This window comes from Salvelinus sp. IW2-2015, linkage group LG17 (assembly GCF_002910315.2).
Source record: "Salvelinus sp. IW2-2015 linkage group LG17, ASM291031v2, whole genome shotgun sequence".
NCBI lineage: Eukaryota > Metazoa > Chordata > Actinopteri > Salmoniformes > Salmonidae > Salvelinus > Salvelinus sp. IW2-2015.
The window spans coordinates 29485822-29509424 of NC_036857.1; the positions used below are offsets into that span (position 1 = coordinate 29485822).

General features: G+C 42.8%; 2 protein-coding genes across 3 annotated transcripts in view; both read right to left on the reverse strand.

Moving 5' to 3' along the window:
* LOC111977024 (histone lysine demethylase PHF8-like) overlaps nucleotides 1–12923 on the reverse strand; it is a 30472-nt gene extending 17549 nt beyond the window's left edge. Inside the window, 17 exon segments of the mRNA XM_024006275.2 lie at nucleotides 1056–1399; nucleotides 1773–1980; nucleotides 2421–2596; nucleotides 2704–2786; nucleotides 3006–3281; nucleotides 3757–3846; nucleotides 4042–4133; nucleotides 4246–4352; nucleotides 4575–4662; nucleotides 8039–8201; nucleotides 8506–8692; nucleotides 8817–8958; nucleotides 9415–9575; nucleotides 10021–10141; nucleotides 10480–10565; nucleotides 11439–11796; nucleotides 12598–12923. Of these exon segments, the coding sequence (XP_023862043.1) occupies nucleotides 1056–1399; nucleotides 1773–1980; nucleotides 2421–2596; nucleotides 2704–2786; nucleotides 3006–3281; nucleotides 3757–3846; nucleotides 4042–4133; nucleotides 4246–4352; nucleotides 4575–4662; nucleotides 8039–8201; nucleotides 8506–8692; nucleotides 8817–8958; nucleotides 9415–9575; nucleotides 10021–10141; nucleotides 10480–10565; nucleotides 11439–11536 (2422 nt within the window). The 5' untranslated portion in view covers nucleotides 11537–11796; nucleotides 12598–12923.
* Nucleotides 12924–15571: 2648 nt separating this feature from the next.
* wnk3 (WNK lysine deficient protein kinase 3) overlaps nucleotides 15572–23603 on the reverse strand; it is a 60713-nt gene continuing 52681 nt past the window's right edge. For both annotated transcript variants that reach the window (XM_070448074.1, XM_070448073.1), the window contains exons 19-24: nucleotides 19762–19850; nucleotides 19160–19512; nucleotides 18621–18847; nucleotides 18331–18426; nucleotides 18076–18251; nucleotides 15572–17883 (exon numbers count right to left, since the gene is read on the reverse strand). In XM_070448074.1, coding sequence (XP_070304175.1) covers nucleotides 17242–17883; nucleotides 18076–18251; nucleotides 18331–18426; nucleotides 18621–18847; nucleotides 19160–19512; nucleotides 19762–19850 — 1583 coding nt within the window. In that variant the 3' untranslated portion in view covers nucleotides 15572–17241. The remainder of the gene's footprint in view (nucleotides 17884–18075; nucleotides 18252–18330; nucleotides 18427–18620; nucleotides 18848–19159; nucleotides 19513–19761; nucleotides 19851–23603) is intronic.

Sequence of the window (23603 nt, forward strand, 5' to 3'; positions counted from 1 at the left end):
AGTAAACTGACTATCCTACCGATCCTCGACTTCGGCGATGTCATCTTCAAAATAGCTTCAATACTCTACTCGCAAACTGGATGCAGTTTATCACAGTGCCATTCGTTTGTTACTAAAGCACCTTATACGACCCACCACTGCGACCTGTATGCCCTAGTCGGCTGCCCTCGCTACATGTTCGTCGTCAGACCCACTGGCTCCAGGTCATCTACAAGGCTATGCTAGGTAAAGTGCCGCCTTATCTCAGTTCACTGGTCACGATGGCTACACCCCACCCGCAACACGCGCTCCAGCAGGTGATCTCACTGATCATCCCTAAAGCCAAAACCTCATTTGGACGCCTTTCCTTCCAGTCTCTGCTGCCTGCGACTGGAACGAATTGCAAAAATCTCTGAAGTTGGAGACTTTTATCTCCTCAACAACTTTAAAAATTTGCTATCCGAGCAGCTAACCGATCGCTGCAGCTTGTACATAGTCCATTTGTAAACTACCCACCCAATTTACCTACCTCACCCCCATACTGCTTTTATTTATTTACTTTTCTGCTCTTTTGCACACCAGTATCTCTTCTTGCACATGATCATCTGATGATTTATCACTCCAGTGTTAATCTGCTAAATTGTAATTATTCGATTTATTGCCTACCTCATGCCTTTTGCACACATTGTATATAGATTCTCTTTTTTCTACCATGTTATTGACTTGTTTATTGTTTACTCCATGTGTAACTCTGTGTTGTCTGTTCACACTGCTATGCTTTATCTTGGCCAGGTCGCAGTTGCAAATGAGAACTTGTTCTCAACTAGCCTACCTGGTTAAATAAAGGTGAAAAAAAAATAAAAATAAAAAAAAGCGGAGGGTGCAAATTTCAGACCATTCCAAAACTAATGCAGCCAGGGCGAGGGGAGTAGTCTCTGAGCAGTAGCATGTTCTTGTGCTCCGTCCTCCTATGACTCACCTGGTCAGAAGTAGTGCACTATACAGGGAATAGGGTGCCATTTGGGACACACACAGCCTATGGGAGAATCTCAATTGAGATTCTTCCTCTGACTCACCATACTCGGCGTCTTTAAAACAGGTGCCCAGAGTTTCCTGCTCGTCTGGGCTGTCCTCGTCGCTAAGGTGACGGGCCGGCCGCTTGACAGGCCGCTTCCCAGGGCGTTGGAATGTTGTCTTCTCTTTGGAGGCTCCTCCCCCTCTGCTCTTATTGGCTCCTGTCACCCACACGGCCCGCCCTCCTTTCTCTTTGACCATGCCCAGGCCCTCAGAAAGCCCTCCGGAGACAGACCGAGGGGAGGAAGAGGAGGAAGAGGAGGAGGAGGAAGAGGATGGAGGGTTGGCCATAGAGAGCATGCCCTGGATGGCATCTCGCGTGCTGGGAGAGGCTGGGGTTTCCTCACTTGAGGGTGGAGAGGGAGGACAAGAGATGAGTGATCTCCACACAAACAGCACTAAAATGTAGAGGACATATGTTGCAAAAATGTATATTACGCAAGTTAACCTGTTCTGTTCATGAAGGCAGTGAGTGAAACATTCATCCTCCCAACTTCATTGGCTCCCATTTTGGATACATTTTTCCATTGGCAATCTGATGCCAAGGCAGAACGCAAATACATTTTTCGAATGATTGACTTGAGTTCAAATAGAGATTACAATACGTGGTAGTCTGACTGCTCAGAATATCTGAACACAAGTTGCAGAGGGCTGGTTTTGAGAATAAAACAATATGATTGAGGTTTCTGAAATGTCCAGAAGTGTCAGTCAGGCCGTACCTGAGTGCCGAGTCCAGCCCTGCCACCTGTTTGCTGGCTTTCAGCAGGTCCAGGATTCCCCCTGCTCCACCCTTCACGCCATGGACAGTCATGGTCTCCTCCTCATCTGTGGTGTAGTCCTCCTCAATGTCAAAGTCCACCTCACCTGGTTCTCTGATGCGATGTGGGTCAGAGCATGGCTTAGCCCTCGGCAGCTTCCTAGGAAGACCTGACGGAAACAGGGTCTTGTTCAGTAGGCACAAAATGGAAGAATACCATTTGAAACTGTGTGAAATGGGGAGGAACTAATAGAAATGTTACATTTGTACGTTTTCCTTAGCAAAAGGTTGTTACAACATGTGCTCTGATGGAAAACGATCCAGGCATACAGACACAGGTTTATAGTTTGTTCCTTGCTCCACCAACGGACCAAACCTGCCCCAGACACCAATGATAAAACTGACTGGTAGATTACGTCACTCTATCCCAAAGGATGCCTAAAAAGTGTTTTTATTGCTTTCATATCAATTTAGCCTCAAGGCTCGCTCAGTTGGCTGAACCAAATGCCCCAACAAGTTCAGAAAACGTTTTTTTATTGCTTAGTAATGCTATCACGAAAGAAGTGCTCTCGAAGTATATTTCCATTTGTACTATATCATGTAAACTTACCAATTAGTTTCTTCTTGCTGGATCCCCCAGCCTTGCGTCGTGGAGGAGGTGTCTCGTCAATCTGTAGCTCGTCCTCTGACTCAAAGTCTGACAGGGCAGAACCTCCCATAGCATGGTGCTGGAAGTGAGGTGCACGGCCGGCACTGTTACTGCCACCTGAACGACCACCCTTCTTCCTGTGGTCAGAAAGAAAGAAACTTATATGAACATGTCGATGACACAATGTCAAATGCAAACAGAAAGTGATAAGAGATAAAGAGGTCGCCTAACATCCCAGTCTTACCCCTGTATTTTGCCGTTGGTCAGCACCAGRTTCAGTTTGCTCTTGCTCATTTTCCCCTGGAACTCCTCCAAGGGTAGCTCAAACTGGAGATGGAGAGAAATCACAAGCACCCATTAGCATCACAAATCCATGCAAACAAACACTGTACTCCGGTTGAGAGCTGAATAAAACTAGAACTTTCAACTTTATTTGTCCCAGAGGGATTTTCATTTTAGGTAAAATGACTATTTCATTTACATTTCATTTATTAAAATGTATTTGACAGGGACAAGGCACATCAATCACCAATTGAACAGACGTACCTTGTTCTTGTTTTTCTTGTTACCAGATTGGCATTTCTTCAGTGTGTGTTTGGTGTGGATCTCCAGGAGGTCCAGCTCTCCTGCCTCTTTCATTAAGCCCTTTTGGCCCTTCTTTTTGGGGCTGGGGGACACATCCTTGGGTTTGGGGCCTCTCTTCTTCCCCGGGGGGCGGCCAGGGCTCTGGGAGACGGCTAGAGGGGAGGCTTTGGGGAGGGGCGAGGGGAAGCCCTGTGTAGAGGTGAAAGGAGCCGCAGGACGGCCTTGCTGGAAGATGTCCTGGAGTGGCAGAGAGGACAGAGTACTTTTAGTAAGCCAGACTGAAATTAATTCATACACACTCATATGCCTGATAGGGACTCACTATAGTGGTGACCTGAACTGTACAGACTCAGATATTATGGTAGATGAACAACTAGGCCAGTCCAGTAGCTTGGCTCAGTTTGCCTCAGTGTACTCTTTTGGGCTCCTGAGTGGTGCAGCGGTCTAAATCACTGCATCTCAGTGCGAGAGGCGTCACTACAGTCCCTGGTTTGAATCCAGGCTGAATCACATCCGGCCATGATTGGGAGTTCCATAGGGCGGCGCACAATTGGCCCAGCGTCGTCCAAGTTTGGCCGGGGTAGGCCGTCATTGTAAATAAGAATTTGTTCTTAACTGACTTGCCTAGTTAGATAAAAGTTAAATAACTAAATATAAGCAATAAAAAAAATGAAATATTTGTCAGTGTCTCCACCTCCCCAGGCCAGCTTACCTCCACCAGTCGTATCTCCTTGGCCAGGTCCTTGACCAGCTGCTGAGTCTTAATGGTCTCTGGAATCTCCACCTCGTGGTCAGTCAGCGACTGGTGGAAGGACAAAAACATAACGTCACCATAAGACACAAAGGACTATAGCACCCACTACAACTAGCTTCCTGATATCTTGTGCCATTGTTCATAATGTTTACGACTGACTATGAAGGATGTTATAACGTCTTCAGTGGCTGCTATAAAGGCTTGATGAATGCATAGATAAGGGGGCCTACAGTAAAGAGCTACCTCTTTGCGTGTCCAGGTGCGGAAAGCGTTGTTGAGGGCTTTGGCTCCGTGGACCAGGTAGGTAGCAGGGTGTCTGCGGTTCTCTCTCAGACCTGCAACGTAGACCAACCTAGAAGTTATCAAGGTTCTTGACAAACATTGCCCAAAGAAATGCAGTTCATTAGAGAGCAGAGGGAAAAACATGTTTATGATGAAGCACCTCACCTCTGAATGTGTCAAGCAGGTGCTTGCCAACATACCAGCACACAGTCTCAAAGTTTGGGAAACTGAACAGGTCGGCTGTACTCAACCTCTTCTCTATTTCATACGCTCTGATGAGGAAAGAAGACAGAACACAGGGTGAATGGTTATTAACATTTGGTAATTGGAATGTATAGCACAATGGTAATGGAAATGTATTGAGTGAGCCATTTTCAAAATGGCATTGTAGTTATGAATGGTAGAGAAAGGTTGCTATGATCAGTTCAGATAAACTGAGTACTGCAAGTGATACGACTCACGTTTTAGTAGGAGGCAGGAGTGAAGGGACTTACCGGAGCTGCATGTCAATGTTGAGACTGTGTAGGAAATTCCCTCCGAAAGCCACGCAGTCCACAGGAGTCAGTACAGCATGGATCCATCCTGAGAGAGACACACACAGGTACATTGAAAACCCTCAGGCATATACAGGTAAAATACAATCATACAGTTGAAGTCGGAAGTTTACATACACCTTAGCCAACTACATTTAAACTTAGTTGATCACAATTCCTGACATTTAATCCTAGTAAAAATTCCCTGTCTTAGGTCAGTTAGGATCACCACTTTATTTTAAGAATGTGAAATGTCAGAATAATAGTAGAGGGAATTATTTATTTCAGCTTTRATTTCTMTCATCACATTCCCAGTGGGTCAGAAGTTTACATACACTRAATTAGTATTTGGTAGCATTGCCTTTAKATTGTTTAACTTGGGTCAAATGTTTCAGGAAGCCTTCCACAAGCTTCCCACAATAAGTTGGGTGAARTTTGMCCCYTTCCTCCMGACAGAGCTGGTGTAARTGAGTCAGGTTTGTAGGCCTCCTTGCTCGCACACGCTTTTTCAGTTCTGCCCACAAATTTTCTATAGGATTGAGGTCAGGGATTTGTGATGGCCACTCCAATACCTTGACTTTGTTGTCCTTAAGCCATTTTGCCACAACTTTGGAAGTATGCTTGGGGTCATTTGGAAGACCCATTTGCGACCAAGCTTTAACTTCCTGACTGATGTCTTGAGTGATGCTATCTATTTTGTGAAGTGCATCAGTCCTTCCTGCAGCAAAGCATCCCCACAACATGATTCTGCCACTCCCGTGCTTCACGGTTGGGATGGTGTTCTTTGGCTTGCAAGCCTCCCCTTTTTCCTCCAAACATAACGATGGTTATTACGGCCAAACAGTTCTATTTTTGTTTCATCAGACCAGAGGACATTTCTCCAAAAAGTATGATCTTTGTCCCCATGTGCAGTTGCAAACCGTAGTCAGGCTATTTTATGGCGGTTTTGGAGCAGTGGCTTCTTCCTTTCAGGTTATGTTGATATAGGACTCGTTTTACTGTGGATATAGATACTTTTGTACCTGTTTCCTCCAGCATCTTTACAAGGTCCTTTGCTGTTGTTCTGAGATTGATTTGCACTTTTCGCACCAAAGTACGTTCATCTCTAGGAGACAGAACGCGTCTCCTTCCTGAGCGGTATGGCGGCTGCGTGGTCCCATGGTGTTTGTACCAGCGTACTATTGTTTGTACAGATGAACGTGGTACCTTCAGGAGTTTGGAAATTGCTCCCAAGGATTAACCAGACTTGTGGAGGTCCACAATTTTTTTTCTATTTTTTCTTCTTAGGTCTGGCCTAATTTCTTTTAATTTTCCCATGATGTCAAGCAAAGAGGCACTGAGTTTGAAGGTAGGCCTTGAAATACATCCACAGGTACACCTCCAATTGACTCAAATTATGTCAATTAGCCAACCAGAAGCTTCTAAAGCCATGACATAATGTTCTGGAGTTTTCCAAGCTGTTTAAAAGGCACAGTCAACTTAGAGTATGTAAACTTCTGACCCACTGGAATTGCGATACAGTGAATTACAAGTGAAATAATCTGTCTGTAAACAGTTGTTGGAAAAATTACTTGTGTCATGCAAAGTAGATGTCCTAACCGACTTGCCAAAACTATAGTTTGTTTAACAAGACATTTGTGGAGTGGTTGAAAACGAGTTTTAATGACGCCAACAATCTAAGTGTATGTAAACTTCCGACTTCAGTTGTACGCTACCAGTCAAAAGTTTGGACACACCTACTCATTCAAGGGTTTTTCTTTATTTTGACTATTTTCTACATTGTAGAATAATAGTTTAGACATCAAAACTATGAAATAACACATATGGAATCATGTAGTAACCAGAAAAACTGATAAACAAATCAAAAACTATATTATATATTTGAGATTCTTCAAAGCAGTCACCCTTTGCCTTGATGACAGCTTTGCACACACTTTGCATTCTCTCAACCAGCTACATGAGGTACTAACCCGGAATGCATTTCAATTAACAGGTGTGCCTTCTTAAAAGTTAATTTGTGGAATTTCTTTCCTTCTTAATGTGTTTGAGCCAATCAGTTGTGTTGTGACAAGGTAAGGTTGGTATACAGAATTTTGCCCTATTTAGTAAAATACTAAGTCCATATTATGGCAAGAACAGCTCAAATAAGCAAAGAGAAATGACAGTCCATCATTACTTTAAGACATGAAGGTCAGTCAATGCAGAAAATGTCAAGAACTTTTCAACTTTCTTCAACTGCTATGATGAAACTGGCTCTCATGAGGACCACCACAGGAAAGGAAGACCCAGAGTTACCTTAGCTGCAGAGGATAAGTTCATTAGAGTTACCAGCCTCAAACTGCAGCCCAAATAAATGCTTCACAGATTTCAAGAAAAAGACACCTCTCAACAGCAACTGTTCAGAGAAGACTGCGTGAATCAGGCCTTCATGATTGAATTGCTGTAAAGAAACCACTACTAAAGGACACCAATAAGAAGAAGAGACTTGTTTGGGCCAAGAAACACGAGCAATGGACTTTCACCGGTGGAAATCTGGCCTTTGGTCTGATGAGTCCACATTTGAGATTTTTGATTTCAACCGCCGTGTCTTTGTGAGATGCAGAGTAGGCGAACGGATGATCTCCGCATGTGTGGTTCCCACCGTGAAGCATGGAGGTGTGATGTTGCATTGCTGGTGACACTGTCTGTGATTTATATAGAATTCAAGGAACACTTAAACAGCATGGCTACCAAAGCATTCTGCAGCGATACGCCATCCCATCTGGTTTGCGCTTAGTGCGACAATCATTTGTTTTTCAACAGGACAATGACCCAGCACACATCCAGGCTGTGTAAGGGCTATTTGACCAAGAAGGAGAGTGATGGAGTGCTGCATCAGATGACCTGGCCTCCACAATCACCCGACCTCAACCCAATTGAGATGGTTGGGGATGAATTGGACCGCAGAGTGAAGGAGAAGCAGCCAACAAGTGCAGCATGTGTTGGGAACTCCTTCAAGACAGTTGGAAAAGCATTCCTCTTGAAGCTGGTTGAGAGAATGCCAAGAGTGTGCAAAGCTGTCAAAGGCAAAGGGTGGCTACTTTGAAGAATCTCAAATATATTTTGATTTGTTTAAAAGTATTTTGGTTACTACATGATTCCATGTGTTATTTCATAGTTTTGATGCCTTCACTATTATTCTACAATGTAAAAATGACGAAAAACGAATGAGTAGGCGTGTCCAAACTTTTGACTAGTGCCGTATATGAACTGTCACATAATATATACGGAGTTCTGACAAGCTCCACCAGGAATGCACTGTATGTAAAACACATCACCAGAAGCAATAACAGGCCTGTCACACCACTAGTCCCTGTTTCAGAAGACAAACCATAACATCTGACCACACTTTGTTGAATACCTGGGTAAATGAAGAGGGTGAATACCTGTTGGGATGAAGAGCGTGTTCCCCTGTTTGACAGAGCACTTGTAGCACATGTCCACCTGGTCCCCGAAGAACATCTCGTTCTGATTGGACGAGGAGCTCCAGCGCTCAAACAAGGCAAGGTTGGCTGGCGTGGGGGAGATCAGGTAGAAGATCTTCTCACCCTGAGAGACACACGTAGACATTTATCTAACAGTGACAGCGCTCACTAATCAACCTTTCCGTTTCCACATCAACGTGAAAGTGGAAGAGTTAAAAGGAGAGAATTGTCATCCGTCAGACATTACAATGACGAACAAGGTAAAGTCAGGCATGGACATCATACATTAAAATGTTATATCTCTCTTAAGTCTCCTAGTATATAACACTCAAATTATGCATGTCAGCACAGCAGGAAGAATGCCTAGTTCAAACAGTCCCTTTACACAATCTGGCCCAAAAATGTCCCAATAACTGCCCTCTTCTTACCCGTAGTACATGGTACCAGACAGAGGTACCTCCGAAGTCGATGTGGAAGTCTGTGTAGCTGTCCTTGACCCCCATGAGGCAGTATTTCTGGACGTTGGGCCGCTCAAACACGGACTCCTCAGGCCACAGGTTCTCCACCCACGACAGCTTCCTCACTATCTTCGGAGTCTCCACCAAATTTGACAGCCTGTGACAGAAAATGGACATTTGACTTTTGTTCAACCAAATGATGTACTGGTGACAAGGAAGACCCCTAGAGAGCAATACCAACCAATGACTGCATTGACACAAGAACAAGCAGTGTGGTGTACCTGGTCTCAGAGAACTCTAGGCTGATGACGTTAAGGACTCGGTCTCTGTTGGGGCTGTTGTAGTACTCCACAAAGTCTCCTAGGCGCATCTTCAGGTCAGCTTGGCGAGACACGTCAATCACATCAATCTCCCTGTCCGGACCTATAGACAACATGCAATCAACAAACAAAACACGTCTTGCCGCTCCCCACACAGAGTGCTTTATTCCTGCACAGTGATCATATACAACATCAACTTCACAGAGGTCTTGTTGTGTGAGATAAGACCGTAGTTTACTCTGGTAACCTACACTAGGTTACATCTCTTATGGTAATGGGATGTCAAGTTGAGACGTGAGTAGTTAAAGAGCAGGTATGACAGAGCCTTGTACTGTATGTAGAGTTGCAGGTTTACATTGACATTTTAATCATTGAATTGAGCAGATGCCCTTATCCAGGGAGACTTACTTAGAGTCAGTGCATTCAACTAAGGTAGGTAAAGGTACCATAGAAGACAACATATAAATCAGTGTTCTAGTTAATGATGTGGGGAAAACAAGCAAATATTAAAATGACTGCACGTGAAACCAAAATTGTCGCTAAAGACGGAGAGGTTTACCGATGTAGTGCTCTACGTCGTTGACTCCGAAGTTCCCCGGGGGCAGGTTCATGCCCAGGCCGTCCCTCCTGAGGACCATGACAGGAACACTGAACGAGCGCTCCTCCAGGAACTCCACTGTCAGCTGGGCCCCCGACGGCTTTAACAATACCTCATCAGCACTGCACATAGAGATTGGAAAATAGTGAGGGACACAGAGAAATAGAATAACTGGAATAAGAAAAGCGTCTTAGACTGCTGCAATTTCACAGTACACTCAATATGGCAGATATGGTATTATGATGCAAAATTCAACTTCTATGGTGAGAACCAGGTCAGAACTGTAAAGTTAGAGAAAATGATTAAAGTACCACTCGAAATTATACATTATCTGACAATAAAAAAATGCAGATTCAAAAGCCATATTTTTGACCACTCAGATAGTTTTGAGACGCTATACTGTATGGACGCAAGCAAAACGCTACGCATGAAATCCTTTACATTGTAGGTCTCGGGCTGGGTTCTTTCTCTGCGAGGCGGTCATTTTAGGTGAATGTTCATGCTAGATAAAAGACAGTCTGGATGAGAATGAACACGTATAGACATAATGTAATACGGGAGGTTTACCTTGGAAAGGTTCTGCTTCGTAGCTCCCTGACAAACTGTGGGCTGCCTGTCTTTACCGGTCGACCAGAAGTTTCTCTTCCTCCAGCATCAGCCTGCTTGGTACCTCCACGCCGCTTCCTCACTGCGGAACATACAGTGGACAACAACAGACTTGCATTACAACCACGCTACTACTACTTGTGCTATTACAACCACACTACTACTATACTATTACTACTAGTAGTATTACTAAAGGCAGACCAGGTAACAAAACTGACAGAAGTGAGGAATTGTTATGTGTATTGGCATGTGTATTTCTATAGAGCCAAGTTTTCTAATCCCGTCCTAGAGTACCCCTAGCCATTCAGAATGTATTCAGAACTAGCACACCTGATGCTACAGATTCAAACAGGTCTGAAATATGGGTGAAATATAAAAATACAGCCTGGGAAGCAAATTCAAAGAGACAGAGGGACTTACTGACAGAGGGCCCATGGGTGACCTGACAGTTGGGACAGTGGTACAGGTCAATCTCTGCTGCTTTGTCTTCCTCCACTCCAACACAACTAGACAAACAAACAAACAAACAAACATGTACTTATAGCCTACTGTATACAGTCAGCAATTATACTGAACAAAAATATAAACACAACATGCACCAATTTCATTGATTTTACTGAGTTACAGTTCATATGAGGAAATCAGGCAATTGAAACATTTATTAGGCCCTAATATATGAATTTCCCATGACTGGGAATACTGATTTGCATCTGTTGGTCACAGATACCTTAAAAAAAAAATGGGCCTCTGGATCTCGTAATGGTACTTTTGTGCATTCAAATTGCCATCGATAAAATGCAATTGTGTCTGTAGCCTGCCCATACCATAACCCCACCGCCACCACGGGGCACTCTGTTCACAACGTTGACATCAGCAAACTGCTTGCCCACACAACGCCATACGTGTTCTGCGGTTGTGAGGCCGGTTGGACATACTGCCAAATTCTCTAAAACAACGTTTAAGGTGGCTTATGGTAGATAAATGAACATTCAATACTCTGGCAAAAGCTCTGGTGGACATTCTTGCAGTCTGCATGCCAATTGCACGCTCCCTCATAATTTGAGACATCTGTAGCGTTGTGTGACAACTTTTATTATCCCCAGCACTAGGTTCACCTGTGTAATGATCATGCTGTTTAATCAGCTTCTTGATATGCCACACCTGTTAGGTGGATGGACTATCTTGAAGGAGAAATGCTCACTAACAGTGATGTAAACAAATTTGTGCACAACATTTTTGAGAAATAAGCCTTTTGTGCATATGGTACATTTCTGGGATATTTTACTGCAACTCATGAAACATTGGACCAACACTTAACATGCTGTGTTTATATTTTTGTTCAGTGTAGTAACGCTCAATGAAACTGAAATATAACTTACCTTCCATGGAACCAGTCTTGACATATGTCACACTCGATCATAAAGCGTGTGACATCGTAGGGCAGGCGACACAGGCAGTACACTGGAACAGACGCCATACTGGGAGTGTAAACTGACTGACAGTTAGGCTTAAATCTACTCTGTGAATATGGCAGCACGACACTAGTTTGCAATTAGAATTAGTTTACGGTTGCATTGAGCTCTGAAAAAATATATGGTTCAAATGGCGTTTGTACTGAAGCAGCACAGGGCAGTGCCAGTAACAGGTTAACTGTGGTGTGTCACTTCACTTGGAATAGGTGCCTAGCCCACTGCTTTCTGTCACACATGGTGCATTGTATTCGCCATGATTAGGCACCTGTTGAAATGGGAAAGAAGAGAGCACAAACATATATGTCAAAAAGTCTGCAGGGATGTGGGTGTTAATTTGAGGATAAGAAAGATAAGTTCCTCTAAGTCGTTTTACTGACCGAATGTTCTCACTGTAAATTGCTATACTTGGCTCGCTAGCAGTGGGTCTGAATAGTAAGCTAGCCCACGATTAGGCAATACAAAAGTTAGCTAGCTAACAATAACACTTCTAAACTGGCTAATAAATGTATGGGGAGGGGTAGGCCTTGCAAAATGTCTGACAGCTCTCGCATATGAATTGGAATTCAGACAAATAACTGGCTAATTAGCTAGTACTAGGGGAGGGAAAGTAACATTAGCCAGTTAGCAACTTAGCTAGCTAACTATAGTAGCTAGATTTGTAAACACTGCAGCCTGGCTAACAATGGCTTTTCGCAAGTACCTAGACTATGCTAACGTAACTAGCTAACAAACGAAAAGCGCAGGTAATTGAACGTTACCGATTCATAGCAAGCTGGTAATAATGTGTATTAGTTCAACGCTATCTTTTCGTTAGTTGCAATTCAAGACCACACATAGCCAGTTTATTCGCTACAGTAACTTAGTTGTCAGCGCAACATGCTAGCCACCATTGGCTAAGCTTAGCAACTTAAGTTAGCTGGTAACGTTAGCTAAACAGCGGATAAGTCTATATTTAGCTAAATATATTGCATTTTAAATTAGTTTATCGTGAAAATAGAATATATAATATTGAATCACCTATAAGTTTGTTGTACGTTCAGAAAATCGGTCCGAAATAATTTCTTACCGGGATTTAAACTGTCCGATTGCTGCAGAGAGGCCACCGGCCAAGCATTCGAAATCGGTTGAAATCCTTACGAAAGGCTGAGGATCGATGAGGCCTTATTATGCAGCGCAAAGTATTCAAAAACAGCCCTTACTGCATTGTCTTTTTCCCCTACAAATGATATCCAGGCGTGTAGGTTAAGTCACAAAATGTATATTGCAGGGTTTGAAAAGATTAAAAGACCACTACATGAGCACTGTTACTATAAACAACTCAGAAATACAGACATTTGTGATGGAGCAACGCCATTTCAAAGCACTCGCATAGACTGTCTGTAGTTGAAGGAACAATAAAGTTGCGCTAGTGAAGAACTACAATAGCGGTACATCAATACTTCAAATGTAGGCCTACACACAAAATGAAACAATATTTACATTACAGTTGAGTAATTAGTGTAATAACCAGCTATTGCACTGTAATAACTGCAATAACCTGGGCCTGTAATTATACTGAACGAAAATATGAGTGCAACATGCAACAATTTCAAAGATTTAGAGTTAACAGTTCATATAAGGAAATCAGTCAATTGAAAGGAATTAACTAAGCCCTAATCTATGGATTTCACATGACTGGGAATACAGATATGCATCTGTTGGTCACAGATACCTTTAAAAAAAAGTAGGGGTGTGGATCAGAAAACCAGTCAGTATCTGGTGTGACCACCATTTGCCTCATGCAGCGCAACACATCTCTTTCGCATAGAGTTGATCAGGCTGTTGATTGTGGCATGTGGAATGTTTTCACGCTCCTCTTCAATGACTGTGCAAAGTTGCTGGATATTGGCGGGAACTGGAACACGCTGTCATACACATCGATCCAGAGCATACCAAACATGCTCAGTGGGTGACATGTCTGGTGAGTATGCAGGGTATGGAAGAACTGGGACATTTTCAGCTTCCAGGAATTGTGTAAAGATCCTTGCGACATGGGGCAGTGCATTATCATGCTGAAACATAAGGTGATGGTGGCAGATTAATGGCAAGACAATGGGCCTCAGGATCTCGTCACGCTATCTCTGTGCATTCAAATTGCCATTGATAAAATGCAATTGTGTTTGTTATCCGTAGCTTATGCCTGTCCATACCATAACCCCACCACCACCATGGGGTACTGTTCACAACGTTGACATCAGCAAACCGCTCGCTCACACAACGCCATACACGTGGTCTGCGGTTGTGAGGCCGGTTGGACGTTTTGCCAAATTCTCAAAAACTACAAAGGCAGTTTTTTGTTGAGAAATTAACATTCAATTCTCTGGCAAAAGCTCTGGTGCACATTCCTGCAGTCAGCATGCCAATTGCAAGCTACTTCAAAACTTGAGACATCTGTGGCATTGTGTTGTGTGACAAAACTGCAAATTTTAGAGTGGCCTTTTGTCCCCAGCACAAGGTGCACCTGTGTAATGATCATGCTGTTTAATCAGCTTCTTGATATGCCACACCTTTCAGGAGGATTTTCTTGGCAAATGAGAAATGCTCACTAACAGGGATGCAAACAAATATTTTTGTGTGTATGGAACATTTCTGGGATCGTTTATTTCAGCTCATGAAAGATGGGACCAACACTTTACATGTTGCGTTTATATTTTTGTTCAGTGTATATCAATTATTTCAACTATATGACAAGATTGGTGAAATTGAAGACAGGTGTGGGTCCAACAGAATAAGCAATAAAATGCCCATTAACAGTTTGATGTTTAACACCATTTATTTTGATTAGTTACAAAAACATAAATAAAATCAACAATTGAATTAGTTACAATATTACAGAGGTTAAATCACCAGAAACATATGTTTTATTTCTAGGTTTTTGGATTTAAATGTCCTTCTAAATCATTGGTTCTCAGTCAGGTGTAATATCAGGACAAGTGTGTGTTAGATGAGCCCAATGGCCTAAAGGTAGTCTAGGCCTACCTCTTGACGGTGTTTCATTGTTTGTCCAGTGAATCAAGTTTCCGTAGAGATAAAAACAAGTTGATACAGTATATCTCTATGATTAGAACCATACTGACAAAACCTCTCACAATTGAAACATGATGTAGCTATTACTCTGTTTCAACACAAAGTCTGAGAGGAATATAATATATCCTGGGGGGACTCCAACAGAGATGAGAAGCAATGTTTTCTAGTGTCAGATAACCTCAGATATATTTTAAAATACTGATCAGGACACGATTTTACATTTTGTACAACCCCATTTCAAAATACAAAAATAATATTTTTTTCCTTTAGATTACATTTTGGTAACACATCAGGGCGAGTTCCACATTTCCTTTTCATGAATATCATCAAAGCTGTGACATATGGTCAACATGTTAGTATTGACTTGACAGCACAGTAACTTCCTCCCCTCCACTAATAATATTAAACTATATTACTGTGAAAATGTGGGTTGTCTCATAAAAATAAAACATAAATACTGAAAACCATTATGTTAAACTATATATTCATATTCAATTGGTAAAGTGTTTAGTTTGTGAACAACTATAAGCACCAACTGTTTTAGCTCCCCAAAAGGAATTTGAATGTTTTGTTTTTCCTCCTTCCACTTTCATTAGTTTTAGTGAGTTTTCAGCTCACTATGAAGCAGTATTTCACATATGCTCTACAATCTCCTCTTTGCTGTGGGAAAAACTCTCTATCATTATACATTTAAATAAAAACAGAAATACTGCATTAACTGTAAAACTTATAGTACCAAGTAAGCTTTCAGAAAATGTATTTATCAATGGTCAGATTTGTATGTATAGCTAAATGCAATGATGATTGTACTGTATCTCATTGTCCATGTGCATCCCTGTATCTGTCACTCACTGGAGTAAGTTGAGAAATGGAAGTCAGTAAACCTTTTGCTGTGTGCATGCAGCACTTAACAGATCCTTCTAGTCGAATTTACAAAAGAGTAATTCACACGTAAAATAACTTAAGGACAAAAATGTTCACTAATAATTAAATCCAGAAAAAGTACTCGGTCTTGACAAATAGCCCAGTGAGGCTCTCACAATGCTGTCTAACAACAAACTTCTTTTTTTAAATTACACTTTTTTAATTTAACCTTTATTTAACTAGGCAAGTCAGTTAAGAACAAATTCTTATTTACAATGACACGCTGGGCCAATCTGGTACAGTAACAACTAATGTGAGAGTCTACTTTATGGAAGTAGTGGGGATTCGATTTGTGATGCAGTGCAGCAATATTACAAAGCTTTTGTCACACAAAAGAAAACAGTCACACACACACACACACACACAGTAAAGTATTAATTCTAAAAGGCAATATGAGGACAGCCCATATACAGTTGGTTTCCCCATTCCATAAAATGACTTGGCAGTTTGTTTTCTTATCAGTTTTCCTAATTGCACCTTTGATATGCAGTGCAGCGATTGGTAGTGAGGAAATTCAACATTTCCTTAAAACAAATTGATTCTAGCTCAAATAAAACAGATTTATTTCTGATCAATAAATTACCTCAGAGTTTGTTGTTGTGCACAGCAGCAGACGTGAGAAATATAAGCACAAGTGCAAGCAGATTGCAGACAAGTCAAGGTACATTGTAGCCGTAAGGTCATGCAGTCTTAGTGTTTTGATGAGTGTTTATTCAATGAAAGCTCACTGAACATATTCATCAATTAAATCAAAATATCAGCATATATTGATCACAATTTAATCATGTTACTCAACATGTTATTTAAAATCTTCTTTAATCTACTGATTGACATTTTTTATCAATGTAAAAAATGATAATCCACAAAGTACATGCCTTGCCCGTGCACTACACTGTACAACAGTGTGCTTAGTGGCATTGTGGTAGTGATAATAGCCAGGTAGCACCACTATTACCATGCTCTGTGGTGTTACTGTAACATGCTGTTGTTGCACCTGCTTTATATCTCATTGGTAGCCTGTTGAAACATTTGTGCTATACTCATGTAAGAGGTCAGTTAATGCGTAAATGTTTGGTTGTTAACGTGCTTCTACAAAATTATTTGGTTAAACGCCACCACAGACAAATCAGGACATCACAGGATGATACAATTTAGATGACAGTTACTAATTGCACTTTTAAAATTCATAGTCCTTTTCGATATAAGTAAGCATTGACAAATAAAAAAAATAAAAAAATGTCAATGCATAATAATGTCAATGTTTTGTGTTCCTTCACGTCTCAGCTTGGGAGGAAGAGTTCTGGGTCAAACTTAGTTGGATTTTAAAAATAACATGGCCGTTACTTGGTGTCAAAACACACAAGGAATACGTACTGAGGGAATCAATGGCAACACAAACAAACACGCACACACACACATTACCTAATTTTGTACATCTCAAACACACCAATATCATGACCCCCCCCCCCCCCCAAGAGTTCCATATTGCCCTCTGTCTGTACATACTCTGTCTACATAGACTCAACCATCTCTCACATTCACTTCCCATCTCATCTTTACAAATATAATGGCGTCCATTTTCTCATTGTCAGACGTTACCTCTCATAACATACACAATCTCAAACTTTCCACATGGTTTTTGCACATCCATCATCTCCATCTTTTTTTCTACTTCCCTCGTTCCATCCTAATCTAACACTCTTCCCCTCTCATTTTCTTTTTACTGCTGTCCCAGAGGAAGAGTGGAGGTTGGGGGCGTGGGGTGAAGTTTGGCACTGGATGGTCGAGCAGCAGCAGAGCAGGAGGAGGAGCAGGAGGAAGAGGAGGAGCAGAAGCACAATGCCCCCCCGGGGCCACCGGAGGCAGAAACAGCAGCAGCAGGAGCAGCGCCAGTGTCTATGGGCTCCACTACCGCATTGTTGCTAGACCCAGGAATCAGACACCCAGGCTGAGCTAGGGCCAGCTGAGACGACGGGGACACCTGGGAAGGCAACAGAGGTTTATTCTGATTCGGAGGTGGGGCTCCTACACCTAAATGGGGCTGCTGGGGTATCTGTTGTTGCCCTGTCTGTGGCTCTACGGGAGACAGGGACTGAGACAGTAGTGGAGTCTGGATTAGGGGCTGTATCTGTAATGGGTGAGTAGGCTGGGCTTGCTGGAGATGTAAACTTTGCTGCAGCTGAGGGACTGGAGGCATGTGTGTTTGTTGTTGTTGTGGTCCTGGTGGTCCCCCCACCCCTCTCCACTGACTCAGGCTCCCCCCAGTGGTGTACTGAGCTGGGGTTGGAGCAGTGAGGCTGGAGGGGGCTGGGGAGGCCTGGGGGTTCAGTGGTGCCACAGGGAACCAACCAGGAGGAGCCACCTGGAAGGAAGACATCACTAATGTGACACACAATAATGACATCCAACGGTTTTTGGTAGCTTGCAGTCATACACTGAATTGTACAAACATGTACAAGCGTGTACACAATACATTGGCAATGGAATACTGTACATGGGCAATAAATACACATGCACTGTATATGTATAGGTCATGTGAGGCCTGGTGCGTTACCTCTGTGGCCTGTGGCCACCCTCCCAACTCCTGCACCTGCTGAATCTGCTTGATCTGATTGAGCGAGGGCTTGGGAGCGGCGGGACCCACTGTCTCCTTCGTCCAATCATCAACCAGTCTGTGCAAGTCATCTGTGAACATGCTCTTTCTGGCACCCTGGGAGGGAGGACTGTGGTCTGAGAAGAGAGAAAGGGAAGATAATCAATCAAACACTACTTATTCAGAGGAAGAGTTAGGTTTCGGTGAAACCATTACCTCTTTTGGTAGTCAGTAGGGTGGTTTGTTCTGGGTTGCAGTATGGCGGCAGTTTTCTCTGTTCTCCCCCTGAGAAACTACTGGACTGTTGTATACCTTCAGCAGAGACAACAGAGTCAGACATCACATATATCACGTTCAGTGGGAGAGAGATGATCGAGAGAGAGAGAGAGAGCGAAAGATAAAACAGAGAGCGAGAAGAGAGAAAGAGAGAAGACCGAGGGAGAGAGAGAAATACACAGATCAAGACTGAAAGACCGAGAGTAGACCCAGAAAGAGAGATTGGTTACCGGGGTGACCAGCGAGTACATTGTTGTCCATGTGGGAGTGGGGCCTGGGCCGGAGCTTGGCTTTGGCCTGCCTGGGCCTGCGGGGGGAGAGGGCTGGGGACCCTGAGGGGAAGGGTGGGGTGCGGGGCAGGGTCTGCCGGTGGTCTTTGAGGGAGCGCAGCTGTCTGTACAGCTCCTGGAGCTGTCTGTTCTGCTGAGCGTGGAGGGACACCACCTCCTTGATGTGCCTGGGGAAGAGAGGTAAAATACAGGGGGAGGAATGGAGGAGGGAGACATGAAGAGAATGGGGTTTGGGAGATCATTAATGGCAGAGCGACAGAGTTGAGGAGTGATATGTTGAGAATGTAGACAGGCAGGGATGGAATGGAGTGGTTGGGTGGGAGAAAGAGTAAAAATTGGTCAGTCAAAATAGAACATCAACATGTTGAATGATACTGAAAATAAACCCTGTCCCTTTTTTCCCCTCCGTCTCCCAGATGGGTCATTGACTGCACAAAATTAATTCCCAATAAACTAGGTATTCTATTGTATCATCTCACTTCTCTCTCAGCGTGTGCAGCTCCTTCCTCAGGTCTTCATCCTCCATCTCACTCTCCTCATCATCGCTACTGCCCAGGGGAGAATGACCATGCCCGTGACCATGTCCTCGGGGTGGGTGGCTCAGTGCTGGAGTCCTCTTCCCTTCTTCCCTCTCTCCCTCCTTCCCTCGGGTCCTCCTCCTCCCTCTCTCCAGGTCAGGAGACACAGGGGAGCTGTCCGTCAGTTCTTTCTCCTCTTTCTGGGCCTCCGTCTGGGTCACAGAGAAGCGCCCCACTTTCCTGTGGCTGCTGCCCGTACCGCATGCTGCCTCCTTGGGGGGAGAGGCCTCAGGGGGCTGGGGCACTGGGGTGACCTGTGGAAAATACAAAGTGGGAGTCATTAAGTTTGTGTGTGTTCCTCCTTCTCCAGCACATTCTGATATTTAACCAGGAAGTGATTATCAGGAAGTTCTAGGCACTTAATAGATCTGAAAGAATTTAATAGGCCTGGTAGTAGTACCATCGTGTCCTCTCGTACACTGTGAGGCTATTTTTCCATATTGCTTACACCAACCTATCTAATATTTTCAGAACTACACAAGTGTCTAGAGTCTGTTTTGTACCTGAAATCGTCCCTTGAGTGAGTGAGGAGGGTTGGAGGAAGCCCCCTCTCTCTCCTCTCTGACTGCCTGACTGCCACTAGAGTGACCGTCTGGTAAAAAGAGGGGGAATGAAAAACAACAGGGGGAGAGAGAGGAGGACATAGAGAGACAAGGACACGGAGACAGAGACACACATGGGTATAGATACAGACGTGAGGACAAGGTAGATAGACAAACGCACAGAAATAGGCACACACAGAGGGGTATATCGACAAGCACAGGGATAAGACATGGACACAGACACCGCAAACACAGAAAAACAGAGTTAAAGATCATGACATCACATTATTTGACAACAGCCCTGTGACTACACAAAAAAGTATTCTATTGTAGACAAGCTTACAGTTCATGGGAATGTGTGTGTGACATTACATTGATTTAGAAAACTATAGCATTTTTATAATGTTTTGCTGTCCTTTTCTTACAGTGACAGGAATAAGCATAAAAACATCTTAATGATAACGATAACTTAAAAATAACATCTACAGTAAAAACATGCTTAAATAAGCATTATGTCATGGGGTGTGGGGAGGGTTGGTATATACTGTAGGTCAGTAATTAATATTCACATATCAAAGACATGAGATAGAAATGCATTTTAGGGAGGGGTCAGTTAGTTGAATGTATGCATCAGTACCCCCCCCCCCCCCCCCCCCCKCACACACACACAGTGTACCTGTACCATATCAGACCCCACACACTAGCATCACATGTCAATCTGGATGAATGAATTCATCCACAATGTAGATTAACAGTGATGTTGTCATTCGTGGAATATGATATCTGGGGGGTTTCTAAACAGAATGTGTGTATATGAATATGTTGCATCATTTGAGATATCAATGTAAAAATTTACAGCTTGGCATGAATGCTGCTGATGTTATGGTATTACACATTATGTATGATAGTACATCACCATATACAGTTGAAGTCACAAGTTTACAAAAACTGAGTTTAAATGTATTTGGCTAAGGTGTATCACAATTCCTGACATTTAATCCTAGTAAAAATTCCCTGTCTTAGGTCAGTTAGGATCACCACTTCATTTTAAGAATGTGAAATGTCAGAATAATAGTAGAGAATGATTTATTTCAGCTTTTATTTCTTTCATCACATTCCCAGTGGGTCAGAAGTTTACATACACTCAATTAGTATTTGGTAGCATTGCCTTTAAATTGTTTAACTTGGGTCAATCGTTTCAGGTAGCCTTCCACAACCTTCCCACAATAAGTTGGATGAATTTTGGCCCGTTCCTCCTGACAGAGCTGGTGTAACTGAGTCAGGTTTGTAGGCCTCCTTGCTCGCACACGCCTTTTCAGTTCTGCCCACACATTTTCTATAGGATTGAGGTCAGAGCTTTCTGATGGCCACTCCAATACCTTAACTTTGTTGTTCTTAAGCCATTTTGCCACAACTTTGGAAGCATGCTTGGGGTCATTGTCCATTTGGAAGACCCATTTGCGACCAAGCTTTAACTTCCTGCCTGATGTCTTGAGTTGTTGCTTCAATATATCCACATGATTGTCCTTCTTCATGAGCCATCTATATTGTGAAGTGCACCAGTCCCTCCTGCAGCAAAGCACCCCCACAACATGATGCTGCCACCTTCATGCTTCACATTTGGGATGGTATTCTTCGGTTTGCAAGCCTCCCCCTTTTTCCTCCAAACATAATGATGGTCATTATGGCCAAACAGTTCCATTTTTGTTTCATCAGACCAGAGGACATTTCTCCAAAAACTCGGATCTTTGTCCCCATGTGCAGTTGCAAACCGTAGTCTGGCTATTTTATGGCAGTTTTGGAGAAGAGGTTTCTTCCTTGCTGAGCGGCCTTTCAGGTTATGTCAATATATGACTCGTTTTACTGTGGATATAGATACTTTTGTACCCGTTTCCTCCAGCATCTTCACAAGGTCCTTTGCTGTTATTCTGGGATTGATTTGCACTTTTCGCACCAAAGTACGTTCATCTCTAGGAGACAGAACGAGTCTCCTTCCTGAGTGGTTTGATGGCTATGTACCTTAAGGCATTTGTAAATTGCTCCCAAGGATGAACCAAACTTGTGGAGGTCTACAATTAATTTATTTTGATTTTCCCATGATGTCAAGCAAAGAGGCACTGAGTTTGAAGGTAGGCCTTGAAAAACATCCACAGACACACCTCCGATTGACTCAAATGATGTCAATTAGCCTAACAGAAGCTTCTAAAGCCATGACATCATTTTCTGGAATTTTACAAGCTGTTTAAAGGCACAGTCAACTTAGTGTATGTAAACGTCTGACCCACTGGAATTGTGATACAGTGAATTGTACAGTTGAAGTCGGAAGTTTACATACACTTAGGTTGGAGTCATTCAAACTCGTTTTTCAACCACTCCACAAATTTCTTGTTAACAAACTATAGTTTTGGCAAGTTGGTTAGTACATCTACTTTGTGCATGACACAAGTCATTTTTCCAACAATAGTTTACAGACAGATTATTTCACTTATAATTTACAGTATCACAATTCCAGTGGGTCAGAAGTTTACATACACTAAGTTGACTGTACCTTTAAACAGCTTGGAAAATTCCAGAAAATGATGTCATGGCTTTAGAATATTTAGTTAGGCTAATTGACATAATTTGAGTCAATTGGAGATGTACCTGTAGATGTATTTCAAGGTCTACCTTAAAACTCAGTGCCTCTTGGGACCACGCAGCCATCATACCGCTCAGGAAGGAGAGGCGTTCTGTCTGCTAGAGATGAACGTACTTTGGTGCGAAAAGTCAATCCCAGAACAAAAGTAAAGGACCTTGTGAAGATGCTGGAGGAAACAGGTAGAAAAGTATCTATATCCATAGTAAAACGAGTCCTATATCGACATAACCTGAAAGGCCACTCGGCAAGGAAAAAGCCACTGCTCCAAAACCGCCATAAAAAAAGCCAGACTACGGCTTGCAACTGCACATGGGGACAAATATCCTAGTTTTTGGAGAAATGTCCTCTGGTCTGATGAAACAAAAATGGAACTGTTTGGCCATAATGACCATCGTTATGTTTGGAGGAAAAAGGGGGCGGCTTGCAAGCCGAAGAACACCATCCCAACCGTGAAGCACGGGGGTGGCAGCATCATGTTGTGGGGATGCTTTGCTGCAGGAGGGACTGGTGGACTTCACAAAATAGACGGCATCACGAGGAAGGAAAATTATGTGTATATACTGAAACAACATCTCAAGACATCAGTCAGGAACTTAAAGCTTGGTCGCAAATGGGTCTTACAAATGGAAAATGACCCCAAGCATGCTTACAAAGTTGTGGCAAAATGGCTTAAGGACAACAAAGTCAAGGTATTGGAGTGGCCATCACAAAGCCCTGACCTCAATCCGATAGAAAATGTGTGGGCAGAACTGAAAAAGCGTGTGTGAGTAAGGAGGCCTACAAATCTGACTCTGTTACACCAGCTCTGTCAGGAGGAATGGGCCAAAATTCACCCAATGTATTGTAGGAAGCTTGTGGAAGGCTAGCCGAAACTTTTGACCCAAGTTGAACAATTTAAGGCAATGCTACCAAATACTAATTGAGTGTATGTAAACTTCTGACCCACTGGGAATGTGATGAAAGAAATAAAAGCTGAAATAAATAATTCTCTCTACTAATATTCTGACATTTCAAATTCTTAAAATAAAGTGGTGATCCTAACTGACCTAACACAGGGAATTGTTACTAGGATTAAATGTCAGGAATTGTGATAAACCGAGTTTAAATGTATTTGGATAAGGTGTATGTAAACTTCAACTATAAGTGAAATAATCTGTCTGTAAAC